Below are 14,044 nucleotides of genomic sequence, written 5' to 3' on the forward strand. Positions count from 1 at the left end.
CTATTTCCAATCTTTATACCAGTAGCATAAGGAAGAGTTGAAAAAGCATTTTTAAAGAAACCCTCTCTGTTGGGCTTGTTAATTGAGGCTGCTACTTATTTGAAGTAAAAAAAACAAAACAAAAAACCAAAATATTTGATCGTCCACTTGCTAAAATCGCAGAGAGCTACTGCTAACTCACAGGACTAAATTAATTAGATCAGTAGTGTGGGTCAATAGAAATCCTGCAGTAAAAATGATTGCAAATGTGATTGTTTCATTTGCAAATTGCAGTGAAGGAATTGGATGTTCAGATACAACAAAATTCATATTAACATAAAACTTACAAATATCTTCATGCACATTGGACCAAACGTCAGGTAGTTCTCAACTTAGAACTGGCCCTTTAATGAAACATTCAAAATTATGGTGATCTTGGGAAATCTGCTATATAGCCTGTGAAACAGATCTGGATATGGTAATATTATTATTATTATTATTATTTATTTATTAAATTTATTAAATTTATAGGTTACCACACATAACTCTGGGCAGCTTACAGTTATAAAAGATAAAAATATGTTTATGTATTAAAATAAATAAATACCTACAACCATAATGATCCAATTACAGATAGCAAGGAAGGTGAAGGGGTGGGATCTATCTGTTAATTGATCAATCGCCTCCATTGTAATACTCATCTGTTGTTGTCTCAAACTAAATGGCAAAACCAGGTGTTTAGGCCCTTACAAATGATCAGGAGGGTTGGGGCCAACCTCACAATGTAGAATGGCAGAGAAGACCCTTCTCCTGGAACCTGCTGGGGAGAACAAATGGGCTGGCGGGGCCCACACTATGTCTTCTCTACTGGCACAGATGGATGGGCCAGTCTCATTGGGATGAGACAATCCCTCAGTTAGCCTGGACTCATGCTATGAAGGGCTTTAAAGGTGGTTATCAAGACCTTGAATTGCACTTGTAAACATACTGCCAACTAAGATAGCTCGTGAAGTAGTAATATTACATGGGCTATTCTCCTAGTCCCAAGAACTGCCAATAATATGTTTTCCTCCCTCCCCCCATGATCATATGAGCACTTTTCAATTGTTTTGCAATGGATATTCACTTAACAACTAATCGCCAAGTACTCCCTCCCAATCCTGTGATTGCCATTTGCAATCTTCGTGTTCCTTAGTGGGAAAGCATGCAGGAAAGGTTTCAGGCTGTTGTCCACCCTGCTGGAAGGACTTCCCTAATTTCAGGTCTGGCTCAAAAAACTGCCTTCTGACTGGAGCTTAATCCTTCCATTGGGCTACAGAAACTGGACTTGCATCCTATGATTCAAGCCCTGTCTCCCACTCTAAAAGGGCGAAAGCTTTGGCCTGCTTCTGCAGTCTGGAGAAGGTATTTTCTTCTGTGCATGGAGGAGAGCTAAGCCCCTCCATCAGCCTGCAGAAATGGAGCTCAAATCGTGAAGATCTGACCACAGCTCATGCAATCTGGTGTATTTCCTATCTGCTGCAAAAGTAGCAAATGTGATCATTCTGAAGTCTTTAGAACCATGGCATTCACTAGCTTTCTAGCCATCTTTCATGCGACTTGGAGAAGAAACCTTCCAAAGTTCATGAGAATGGGGCCTGCCTTATGGATGCTGTGAAGCAGCTTTGGTAATAATGCTACATCTCAGATTGACTAGGCATGCCTTCAAATGCAGAAAAAAAAGCAAATTTAAATAGATCTGGACATGGTGAAGAGAATCCTGGGCTTCTAGGGCATGGTGGATGGGAAAAGGCCCTACATATCCCAGCTGTGGTGGAATGGGAAGAAAGCCAGGCATGGTGGGACAAGGAGAGGATGTGTCCCTGGTGATCCACTTAATAACTCATGCAATTGCTTAATGTCCCCAATTGGGAGAGTTGGGATTGAGTAATGTCATCATTGAGTGATGCCATCATGTGGGCATCTTGCCTAACAATTGCTTCACTTAATGATTCTAGTCTGAATTAAGATTGTAAATTGAGGACTACTTGTATGTTTTACTGTGTCATCTATATTTACCTACAAATAACAGTGAGTATAGGTAGTCCTTGACGTACAACCACAAGCAATTGCTAAGCAAGACAGTTAAGTGAATTTTGCTTCACTTTACAATCTTTCTTGGCAGAATTGTTAAGTGAATCAGTGCAGTTATTAAGTTAGTAATATAGCTGTTAAGCAGACCTGGTTTCCCCATTGACTTTGCTTATCAGAAGATCATAAAAGATGGTCCTGGGATTCTGCAACCATCATAAATATGTGATAGTTGCCAAGCATCTGAATTTTGATCATGTTACCATGGGGATACTGCGACAGTCATATATGTGAAAAAAGGTCACATTAGAGCAGTGGTTTTCAACCTTTTTTGAGCCACGGCACATTTTTTACATTTACAAAACCATGTGGCACATTGAGGGGAGGGGGGGCGGCTAAAAAAAGTTTGGACAAAAAAATTCTGTCTTCCTTTCGCTCTATTTCTCCCTCTTTTTTTTCTCTCCATCCCTTTCTTTCTCTCTTCCTTCTTTCCTCTTTTTTGCTCTTTCTCTCTCCCTCCCTCCCTCCCTCTATGTCTTTCCCTCTCCCACCTTCCCTCCCTCTTTCTCTCTTTCTTTCTCTCTCTTCCCTCTCTCTCTTGCTTTCTTTCTCATTCTCTTTCTCTCTCTCTCTCTTTCTTTCTTTCTCTTGTTTTCTTTCTCTCTCTGAGCTTCGCGGCACACCTGACCATGTTTCGCAGCACACTAGTGTGCCACGGCACACTGGTTGAAAAACACTGCATTAGAGAAACATCTTTCAGCTGTGGTGAGGGGGGCGTTTGCCCAGGTTTGCCTGGTGCACCAGTTGCGGCCCTATCTGGATCGGGACTCACTGCTCACAGTCACTCATGCCCTCATCACCTCGAGGTTCGACTACTGTAATGCTCTCTACATGGGGCTATCTTTGAAGAGTGTTCGGAAACTTCAGATCGTGCAGAATGCAGCTGCGAAAGCAATCATGGGCTTCCCTAGGTATGCCCATGTTACACCAACACTCCACAGTCTGCATTGGTTGCCGATCAATTTCCGGTCACAATTCAAAGTGTTGGTTATGACCTATAAAGCCCTTCATGGCATCGGACCAGAATATCTTCGGGACCGCTTTCTGCCGCACGAATCCCAGCGACTGGTTAGGTCCCACAGAGTTGGCCTTTTCCGGGTCCTGTCGACTAAGCAATGTTGTTTGGTGGGACCCAGGAGAAGAGCCTTCTCTGTGGCGGCCCCAACCCTCTGGAACCAGCTCCCCCCAGATATCAGAGTTGCCCCCACCCTCCTTGCCTTTCGCAAGCTCCTTAAAACCCAACTCTGTCATCAGGCATGGGGGAATTGAAATTTCCTTTCCCCCTAGGCTTATAGAATTTATACATGGTATGCTTGTATATATGAGTGGTTTTTTAAATTGGGGTTTTTTAGATTGTTTTTAATATTAGATTTGTTTTCATTGTCTTTTTATATTCTTCTCGAGTCTTCGGAGAGGGGCGGCATACAAATCTAATAACTAACTAACTAACTAACTAACTAACTAACTTACTTACTTACTTACTTACTTACTTACTTACTTACTTACTTACTTACTAACTAACTAACTAACTAAATAAGACGCTTTTTTCAGTGCTGTTGTAACTTTGAACAGTCACTTACCAAATAGTTGTAAGTTGAGAACTACCTGTACATAGGCAGGTTTCTTTGGCACTAGAAACCGTTACCCTATCTTTATGTCCTTTTACTCAAAAGCTTTGCCTTGGCTCCCTTTTCTTTTTACTGCAACATAAAGGCTAGAAGAGGAAGTTGTTCATTAAAATTGTCTGTTTCTATTTTCATGGAAGATATAGGGTTTGCTAGAATAGCAGCTATTATATTATTAGTACCGAATGCCAACCTCCTCATTAACATCTATGGATTACATATAATTTCACTACTGCATATTTCAAGATAATTCCATTATATTCAAAATAAATCATAGGTACTTTTGATTTATTTCTTTTTTTTAAAAAAAAATCCATATTATAAATCTGGATGATGTTTATGTTTATAACATTAAATGTTTTAAATGGCCTAGATCTTTTCTCCAATGCCCGTGGAGTCTTGTGAAAATCTCAGTTCAATGCCAGTACAAAACAGAAGAGCATCAGTAAATAACGAAAAGTCTACAAAGAAAGAAAAAGGAAGGGAGCTGATTTTTCCATCAAATTATCACCTTCTTCGACATTTGCAGTATGCTACACATTTTCCTATACCTTTGGTAAGTAACCCTTCCCATCTTTAAGCATTCATACAAAATTCTGAACAATTATATACACCTCAAAAATATTATTTAGGAAATGTGTCTAAAAGGATGAAGTAATATTTAAAGCCTACCAAAGTATTTCCTGTATTATTGAGGCAGAATTAGTTTGAGTCTCTTTTACATGTTTGCCCTTGTTCTTGGACCACTGATCTACCTCCATGTGCAGTCTGCTAGACATTCCTTTATATGGTATTAACATTTTCAACTTTTTAATAAGGTATTCTTTGGAGATTAATAATAACAATAATAGAAAATAGTTCCTTTTGAAGGAAAGGATAGAATGAAGTTACCTAAAGAGAAACATTATGATAGTTTCTTCTAATGAAATCCTTTGAAAACTGTCTTTTCTACTTAGTTCTATTGAAAGGTAGTTTATTTATTTATTTATTTGTTTGTTTGTTTATTTATTTATTTATTTATTTATTTATTTATTTGACTTATATACTGCCTAATCTTGCAGGACTCAGGGCGGCTCAGAACAACAGAAACAAGACAGTAAAAAGTCCATTTCAATCATTAATAATAAAAACTCCTTAATGTAAACCCCTTATAAACACTGAACACCCTTAATAATTAACAGTAAAAAACCCTTAAACCAATCAATAATATCATACCGTCACATATACCAATCAGAAGATGTTTGGCCGGAGATACGCTGTTAATTCTCATGGCTACCAGACCTGTCAGCAGAGCCAGGTCTTCCAGGCTTTTCGGAAGGCCAGTAAGGTAGGGGCAGTATGTAACTTGGGGGGAAGGGGGTAGTTGTTTCCAAAGAGCCAGGGTTGTCACAGGGAAGGCCCTCTCCCATGGGCCCCCCAACCGACATTGCTTAGTCAACAGGACTTGGTGATGGCCAACCCTGTGGGATCTAATTGGTCTCCGGGAGGCATGTGGTAGGAGACAGTTCTGTAAATAATCTGTTCCTAAGCCATGTAGGGCTTTATAGGTCATAACTATATATACTTAACATTTCCATAACTTTGAAGGACATCAAATGTTCTGCTTTGGTAATGGCAGATGTGCAATAAGGGAAAGAATAAGCTAGAAAACTATGTATTAAATGATACATATTTGGCCCAGATGCATGTATGAAGAGGTTCTCTGTGTACTTTTTCTTTTATATGTGATCCATTTGATTAGAATTTCCAATAACTTATAGTTCATCTTTGTATTAAAACCAATGAAGTAATAATTTACTTACTGTTAAGCAGTTCATGAAAACATGGATCTCCTTTAAGACCTTTGTGTAACTCACCACATTCAAAGGTTCTTAGCCTGAACTATGGAGACATCTAACAATTATTCACTGATGAAATGAAACTAATTGGTACTAATTTTTGAGACATTTCTCAGTAACAAGTGAGACCTAAATCTTACCCAGCCTTATTAGCCATGTCTCATGTCTCTGCATTTGTTTTCTAGTATTTTAATTATAGCTTTGCATTTATTTATTCATTCATTCATTCATTCATTCATTCATTCATTCATTCATTCATTCATTTAATTTATTTGGATTTGTATGCCGCCCCTATCCAAGGACTCGGGGCAGCTTACAACATAAAAAAGGAAATGATGGTGATGATGCTATATGTTTACTATTTAATTATGATCTGCTCTTGGAGGTTCATTGCAACCAAGAGCAGGGATCCACAACCTCTAGTCCACAGCCTGGTACTTGACTGTAGCATATTAGGAACGCGGCTGTGATAGTGGTGGTTGAGTGTGTATGAACCTGCATTTGTGAAAGTGGCCCTTGTCTACGCAAAACCATTTCCGTTTTCTCCTCTTTAACTGCCTCTGCCTCCTCTGGTCCACTGAGCTGGAGAGGTTGGAGACCACTGATCCAGAGGATCAAGTATAAACTGTTTTGTGTATGCCACCTGAAATGTCCATGTTCTCCTTCTGTTCAGTCTTACCACCTCTCGTCCCCAACAATCCCCAACTGTATTCAAACCATAGAAGTCCAAAATATGCCAATGAAGTGGGAAGAAAAGTGTATTTTTAATGTCCTGTTCATGTGGAAAGAATTGCAGTCTCGGCTGAAACCTGAAACGGTGGGGTTTTCTGTCCATGCATTTCTTGATCATCTAGAGAAACGTGTCTACCTTTAAAGGATACAAAACTTTTACTCACTGTTAGTCTAAACGTTTTTGAAAGATAAAAATACAAAAGGGGATCAAAGCACAGATTTGATACACCAAAGAGCAAAGTGGATTCTTTTGCTTTGAAGAGAGATTCCCTGACAAAACAGTCTGTGATAATAGTTTTGCTTTGGCTCAGCGTATATGGGATTCGAACAATATGGTAAGGAAGAAAACATATGATGTAGCTTGCGGTAACTAAAAGAATGTTTACCAGGGCTTTTTTTACACTGGGATAGCCTTCTGTACCTTTGCTTTGAAAAAGTAATTTGATCACAAGAAAATTAGAGATGAGCACCATAGCTGAAAAATACAAAAATATTGCAGTACATATGAAATTGGTGAACACGTGCCAGTCTCTTCCCACTTTTGTTTTGAAATCGATGCATCCTACATTTGGTGATTCTTTGACCTCTCTGATTGGAATAATCATATTTGGTACCATGATGAAGAGAACCATTATCCATACTACTGCTGATAGCATCTTGGCAAAAGCAGGTTCCTGAATCCTATAGATCTTGTATCCCTTTGTTAATTGGAGACACCGGTCCATGCTTAAAAATCCCAAGAATATGATTGATAGGTACATATTAATGTAGATCAGGCATGCTGTGACTTGGCAGTGGAATATTTTCAGTTTCCATGGGGCAACTCCTAAATCTACGATTATTTTCACTGGCAGGGCTAGGGTCAGCAAAAAGTCTGCTGTCAGGAGGTTAATTAAGTAAACATTCGTGCATTTGTGATGCTTCTTTGTCTTCAGGAAGGTCCAGAGGGCAAAACAGCTGCCAATGAACCCAATAAGAAAAATCAAGTAATAAAAATAAGTGAATGGCTGCATCTGAGAATAAATGTTGCATTCTGAAGAATTGATTGAAGCCATCTGAAATATTTCAAAGTAGAGGCAAATTGTAGGAATCTCCTCCAATCTGTTAATGAAAGAGAAAGAAAATGGGAGAGGGAGAGGGAAAGAGAGAGAGAGAGAGAAAAAATAGTATATAAAACTAGAGTAAACGAAACACACAACCTAACATAGTTATTTGCATAAGAGAAACAACTTATACATTAGACCAATGGTCCCCAACCTTTCGGACCTCAAGGACCACTAAATTCATAATTTTAAATCCTTTGGACCACTAATATGATCTGCCTAAGGACTGGCTGAGTAGGCATGGGTTGTTTGACTGGGTAGGTATGGCCAACTTGATGTCACTCATGTCGAAAGGCACCTTGCTGGTCTCTATTCATCACTCCCAGCCATTTCTTGCCTCCCCGCCCTGACTCCTTAGGCCCCTTAAAGGAAGCAGTTGTTTGAGCTTAGCAGCCACCATGAGAAAGAGCTGGCAAAACAGCTGGCTCAGTTCAAATTGGATTTAGCAGAGGAGGCCCAGCAGAAGAACCTCACTGAAGACTATGAGCATAGGCTTTCCAAGCAGAGGGAAGACCTGTGGGAGTGCAGGGCCTCCTCCAGTGCCTGGAGACTCAGCAGGCTGAGATGGTCGGCCAGTTCCAGGCCATGATACAATTCCACTGGAACATGGCCCTCCAGTTCTTTGCCATCAGTGGCACTTCTCTCCAGCCTTCCAAAGCCCTGCATCAAGAGGCTGAAGCAGACCCCAAGTAGGAATTTCTTCCCCCTTCCGACTTACACAAAAAGACCCTGAAGGAGGAGATTCTCTGCAGCAACACAATAAGCATTCATTGAATATAAGCAGCCCAAGGGCCATAGTTTGAGGACCTCTGATTTAGTGCAAATATTTTTTTCTGCAGACCACCAAAAGTTTCCCATGGACTATTAGTGGTCCATAGGTCACCACTGCTGCATTAGATCATGGATTGTGACTCAGTAAGCTCTCTTGTTTGCCTATACAGTAGTACCTCATGATACGAACCCCTCGTCTTACGAACTTTTCGAGATACGAACCCGGGGTTTGGGATTTTTGTGCCTCTTCTTATGAACTTTTTTCACCTTATGAACCCGCCGCCGCGAACGCCGAACCTGGAAGTTCGGCAAAAGTTTGGGTTCGGCATTCGGGTTCATCCGAGAAGCACTGCCGCCCAGCTGTCACCTTTTGAAACAGCCGGGGGGCTTCTCGGCATTCTCCTGAACACCGAACCCGGAAATTCAGCAAAAGTTCAGGTTCGGCGTTCGGGTTCGGGAGGGAGGCCACCAAGAAGCGCTGCCGCCCGGCTATCACCTTTGTAGAAGAGCCGTGGAGCTGTCGGCCAGTCGCGAGGCTCAAACGGAGGTGGGGAATCCCAATAGGAAATTCCATGAGTGGAGCTTTGACATCATGGAAACGTCCTTCCTGGCTGGCCGAAACGTGGACTCCAGGAAGGACGTCTTCATGACGTCAAAGCTCCACCCATGGAATTCCCTATTGGGATTTCCCACCTCCATTTGAGCCTCCCGACCAGCCGATAGCTCTGCGGCTCTTCTACAAAGGTGACAGCTGGGCGGCGGCGGTTCTCGGCAGTCTCCCGAACTCGAACACTGAACCCAAACTTTTGCCGAACTTCCTGGTACAGCGTTCAGGAGAACGCCGAGAAGCCCCCTGACTGTTTCTGAAGGTGACAGCCAGGCGGTGATGCTTCTTGGTGGCCTCCCGAACCAGAACCCGAACTATTGCTGAACTTTTCGGGTTCGGCGTTCAGGAGAACACTGAGAAGCATCCGGCTGTTTCAAAAGGTGACAGCTGGGCGGCAGCGTCCAGCGGAACGCTGTTTTTGTGATTTTTTTTCTTGCATGCATTAATCTGTTTTACATTGTTTCCTATGGGAAACATTGTTTCGTCTTACGAACTTTTCGCCTTACGAACCTCCTCCCGGAACAAATTAAGTTCGTAAGACGAGATATCATCGTACTTTTAAAAATAATTTAATTAAGATATAAGTAGTATTGGATAGAATGTGAACATCGTGTTCAAGGTGTTAGTCTGCAGCACAAGTAGTATTTTTGTACCACTGTAAGCGGTGAAGGGCTACCAAAATGTTTACTACCACACTGTGGGCATGGCTTATACAGGATGCCCTGCATTTTCTTTCAACTTTCAGTGCAAATTGGGTGCTCTGGGTTGGAGCTCCATTTTCGCTACCCCACTGTGTTCCCCACCGTCTGGACAGCAGCCCATCCCTGATTGTAAGCAGGCGGGGATTCCTACTTACTGCCGCTACTGGTGTGATGCGTGCACAGCTCTGCATGGAGATGCACACGTGTGCAAGATTTTGACAATTGCTTTGCGTCTGTGCATATGTGGAAGCAAAAATCCACCAAAATCTCTCACATACGAGTGTCTTCTCATGAGATTTGCTTCCTGAGCATGCGCAGAAGCAACATCTCACTGGGAGGCATGCGCACGCCCACCGGTCAGCTGGAGCAGCACGCGCATCACCGGTGTTACTACCAGTGCGCATTGTGGCCCGTACCAGGTAGTAACCCAGTACTGATTGTAAGTAGTAACAATTGTAATAAATTGTGAATGCTGAATAGGAAATTGTAAAAACAGTCATTTCCTCTTCAACATCAATGTGCTAACAGTTGCTACTTCTAGGAAACAGAAGCAAAGTAACTTTACCCAAATGAAAAACAATGAAATCTAAGTTTCCAATACATATATGAAATATTATTATTATTTGCCTTCTCATTCTTAAAAAAATATAATGTAATTAGTAAGCAAAGAAAAATCAGAAAAAATTACTTAGTTTGATTAATAAAACATCTGCAAAAAAACAGAGAGCACCAAGGACCTCTCATTTCAACTATGAGGTATAAATATTCTCCTTTATTGATATCACATTATGATTGTCAGCTATCTTCATAATCGAACTAAGAGGATCTGCTTTTTTGCATTTCTTCAACTATCTGGCTATTTATTCATATATTATTTTATTTCTTTGCTAATCGTTTAACCTGAAAATGTTATGCTCAGGCAACAAAAGCAAAGAAAAGGGAAAAAAAGCAAAGAAAAAACTAAAAATACCCAACTCTATGGGGCTATCCTGATCAACCTATAGTTCACTGAGCAGAGAGAGACAACTATGGGAAAAGTTTAGACCTGCCTTAGCCTGCCATAAATAGAGAGAAGTTCGGTGTGCTGTGTTGTTTCAAAGTTGGGTTTGCATCCTGTTTTGTGCCTGTTACTTTACTGTTAACAGTGGAATAAACTTGCCATAATAATACATGATACCTAATCTAGCTCAGCATTTCAATGGCTTGAAGAGGCTTTAGTAGTATAAACCTTGCAATGAACCTTTTACATTATTTTTGTATTTAGCAATTTTACAATCAGAGTGAGTCACATTTTAGTCTGGCTTTTTTCTCCCACAGTTGTAAATACAACCCTTTGGGTTACTTAATTTATTTTAACTGATGAATAATTACAAATATGTTACAGTTAATAATTTCAGCTTACTGGAACATATGTTTTCATTCTTACCGAATACTGAACTCCAGAATTCCTAAGCCCTAGAAGGCATGTTGTTTAGAAAAGTATCAGATGTGGAATCTTCCACATTTGATCCACAATGATTCCCTGATCCAAAATTTTAGTGACTTTGAAGAAGAAAAGTTAGGCTAGATGTTGTCCCATTATCTTTCTCTTGTCCAGAATTAAGAGCAAGTTCCCTGTTGCGGGTGTGGTATACGTTGCACATAGTACAAAAGATATTGTACATTAAATTTAATCTATTGGTTCTGTACATTTGTTTGTTTCTGCAGTTGTTTGTGAAGTGACAACAGTGAAATTTTGTGAAAAAGTGAAATTTAGGCAATAATATCATGGATTATTTGAATGAGGTTTTCACTGCAAGGATTATTTAACTTTCTGCCTTTGGATGCCTTTATTGTGAATTCTTTTCTACTTATATAATTTACAAATTATTGAAATCTTGACATAATAGGCCAAATCTGTATTTTCCCTGCAAAGACTACATTTTATCTCCATTATATTCAAAATGTCCACTGACTTTTTTGGGCAATATACATCTTATTTCAATTCTGAGCTACAAAACTCCTGTATTGGTTCATTATGCATCTGGCATTCATCCTGTATTTGAAGCTACTATTGCCAGTATAATTTAAGAGACTGTCTCTAAAGAAGTGTGCATTTGACTTAGTCATCGTTGGGATGATCAGTTACAGACGTTTAGAGCCTTCCTTTGTATTAATCCAATTTTCCCCCTTTAATAACCATTTATAAATTATTTTTTAATACTTTATTTGCTACTGGAGTTTTTTGTTTCTAATCTATGCTTTGGGTATTGTATAATGGTAAATGCAGCTAATGCTGCAATTACTTTAAAAGACTATTATCAACAAGATAAATTCTTAACTAAGAGATTTTGGAATATTTGCATATATTAGAATGTTGGAATCCAGTTGATCCCCTTGCAAAGAGTGTGGTACAAAAACAGAGGTAATTGGATATTTGTGCTTGTTTTCCATCCAGATATGTGGCATGGGTGGATGTTGCCATGACTGGCATTAAAACTCTTTGACTGAAATTAACGTATGAATCTGACTACAGGTAGTCATTCAACTTACAACTATTCATTTAGTGACCATCCAAAGTTACAATGGCACTGAAAAAAAGTGACTTATGAGCCTTTTTGACACTTAGCAATTATTGCGACATCCCCATGGTCCCATAATCAAAATCCAGATACTTGGCAACTAGCTCATATTTATGATGGTTGCGGAGCCCTGGGGTGGGTGACAAGCAAAGTGAATGGGAAAGCCAGATTCACTTAACAAACAACTGTGGTTCCCATTTAACAACTACAGTGATTCATTTAACAACTACGGTATGGCAAGAAAAATAGAATAAAACTCACTTTACCATCTCACTTAGATTTGGGCTCAATTGTGATTATCTGTGCACAGTTACATTCACATACACACTAACACACACACACACACACACAGAATGTAAGAAAGTGAGAGCAAGAGAGAGAGCAGGACTGGCTTATACATACTTGTAGAAACCTCATTGAATTATTACTCATTTATTACTCTGTTTGTCTACACATACACACACACACTCCAGCATATGCCAGGCAATGAATATACAGTGTTCCCTTGACTTTCGCGGGTCTGACATTCGCGAAAAGTCTATACCACGGTTTTTCAAAACATATTAATTAAAAAATACTTTGCGGGTTTTTTTCTACACCACGGTTTTTCCCGTCCATGACATCATACGTCATTGCCAAATTATTGTTAATAAATAATTATGTCAATAAATATCAGGATCATTATCTTCTTCAATGATTAGTACCAGTAATAATGGTGAGTAATAATCTAAAGGTTGTTAAGGGAATGGGAAATTGTAATTTAGGGGTTTAAAGTGTTAGGAGATGTCCTGCGATACTGTTCATAGCCAAAAGTAGTGTAATTACTTCTGCATCTCTACTTCGCGGAAATTTGACTTTCGCGGGCGGTCTTGGAACACATCCCCCATGAAAATCAAGGGAACACTGTATATATGAGCGACATGTTTAAGACACAAACTCAGGTATAAGTAAAATATGTCAAATATAGAACACAGCATATTTTCTCATGACATAGATTTAATTCAAGTGTGTGTGTATACAGTATATATATATATCTACACTGTATATTTGTTTTCGTAGATTGCGTATACACACACACACATTTGAATTAAATCTATGTCATGAGGAAATATGCTGTGTTCTATATTTGGCCTATTTTACTTATACCTGTATTTGTGGCTTAAAAAGGTCGCTAAGTCTGCTAAAACTAAAGGTCTAAATAATGTAACAAACAATTCTCCGTGGCAGTAATAGATTCCTGTACCTGTCAGTAGTTTACATTACATATTTGAAAGCACCAAAGTTTTTATTTTGTTTATTTATTTATTTTGTCCAATACACAAGAATACACAATGAAGGTTATAGAGCAGGGGTCCCCAACCACCGGGCCGTGGACCAGTACCGGGCCGCGGGGCATGTTGCACCGGTCCGTGGAGTCAGCAGCTGCCGGCCCTCATGCCGCCACCCCCTCCCTCCAGCGCTTCGCCTCCCGCCGGGCAAGAGGCCTCGGGAGGCAGGTTCTGCCAGCCACAGGACGATGGATGGGACAGAGGGGCGGGAAGGACCAAGAGGCTCAAGCCTCTTTTGGCTTCTGCCACGGGGCGCTTTTGTGTTTTTGGCTGGGGGGAGGCAGGAGGGCCAGCCTGACCCCCTCTCTCCAGCGCTTAGCTCCCGCTGGGCAAGAGGACTTGGGAGGCAGGTTCTGCCGGTCACAGGACGATGGCAGGAAAGAGGGGCGGGGAGGACCAGCACCCCCATGCTTAATCCCGCCCCCAACCACGCCCCTTTCCGCCCCCACTGGGCCATAGAAAAATTGTCTTGCTGAAACTGGTCCCTGGTGGAAAAAACGTTGGGGACCACTGTTATAGAGGATATAGTAGAGAAGAAATACAAGATACAGGAGAGACTATAGGACAGGGGACGGAAGGCACTCTAGTGCGCTTATGTAGTTGGTTTGTTTTCCCCTTTAATTTCTCACATGCTCAAACCCTCAACAAGGGATGAAGTCAACATTACTT

The 14,044-nt window shown here is 40.5% G+C and overlaps 2 protein-coding genes across 5 annotated transcripts in view; one reads left to right on the forward strand and one right to left on the reverse strand.

Annotated features, from left to right (window-relative positions):
• The window catches only part of MED12L (mediator complex subunit 12L), a 228,774-nt gene that overhangs the window by 65,806 nt on the left and 148,924 nt on the right, over window positions 1-14,044 (forward strand). For all 4 annotated transcript variants that reach the window (XM_070753437.1, XM_070753438.1, XM_070753436.1 and 1 more), the window contains one exon: window positions 4,108-4,290. In XM_070753437.1, coding sequence (XP_070609538.1) covers window positions 4,108-4,290 — 183 coding nt within the window. The remainder of the gene's footprint in view (window positions 1-4,107; window positions 4,291-14,044) is intronic.
• GPR171 (G protein-coupled receptor 171) lies at window positions 6,349-7,359 on the reverse strand. The gene has a single exon (XM_070753442.1). It carries the CDS (start codon window positions 7,357-7,359, stop codon window positions 6,349-6,351), a length of 1,011 nt encoding a protein of 336 aa, XP_070609543.1.

Source organism: Erythrolamprus reginae, chromosome 5, assembly GCF_031021105.1.
Source record: "Erythrolamprus reginae isolate rEryReg1 chromosome 5, rEryReg1.hap1, whole genome shotgun sequence".
In the NCBI taxonomy this organism is placed as follows: domain Eukaryota; kingdom Metazoa; phylum Chordata; class Lepidosauria; order Squamata; family Dipsadidae; genus Erythrolamprus; species Erythrolamprus reginae.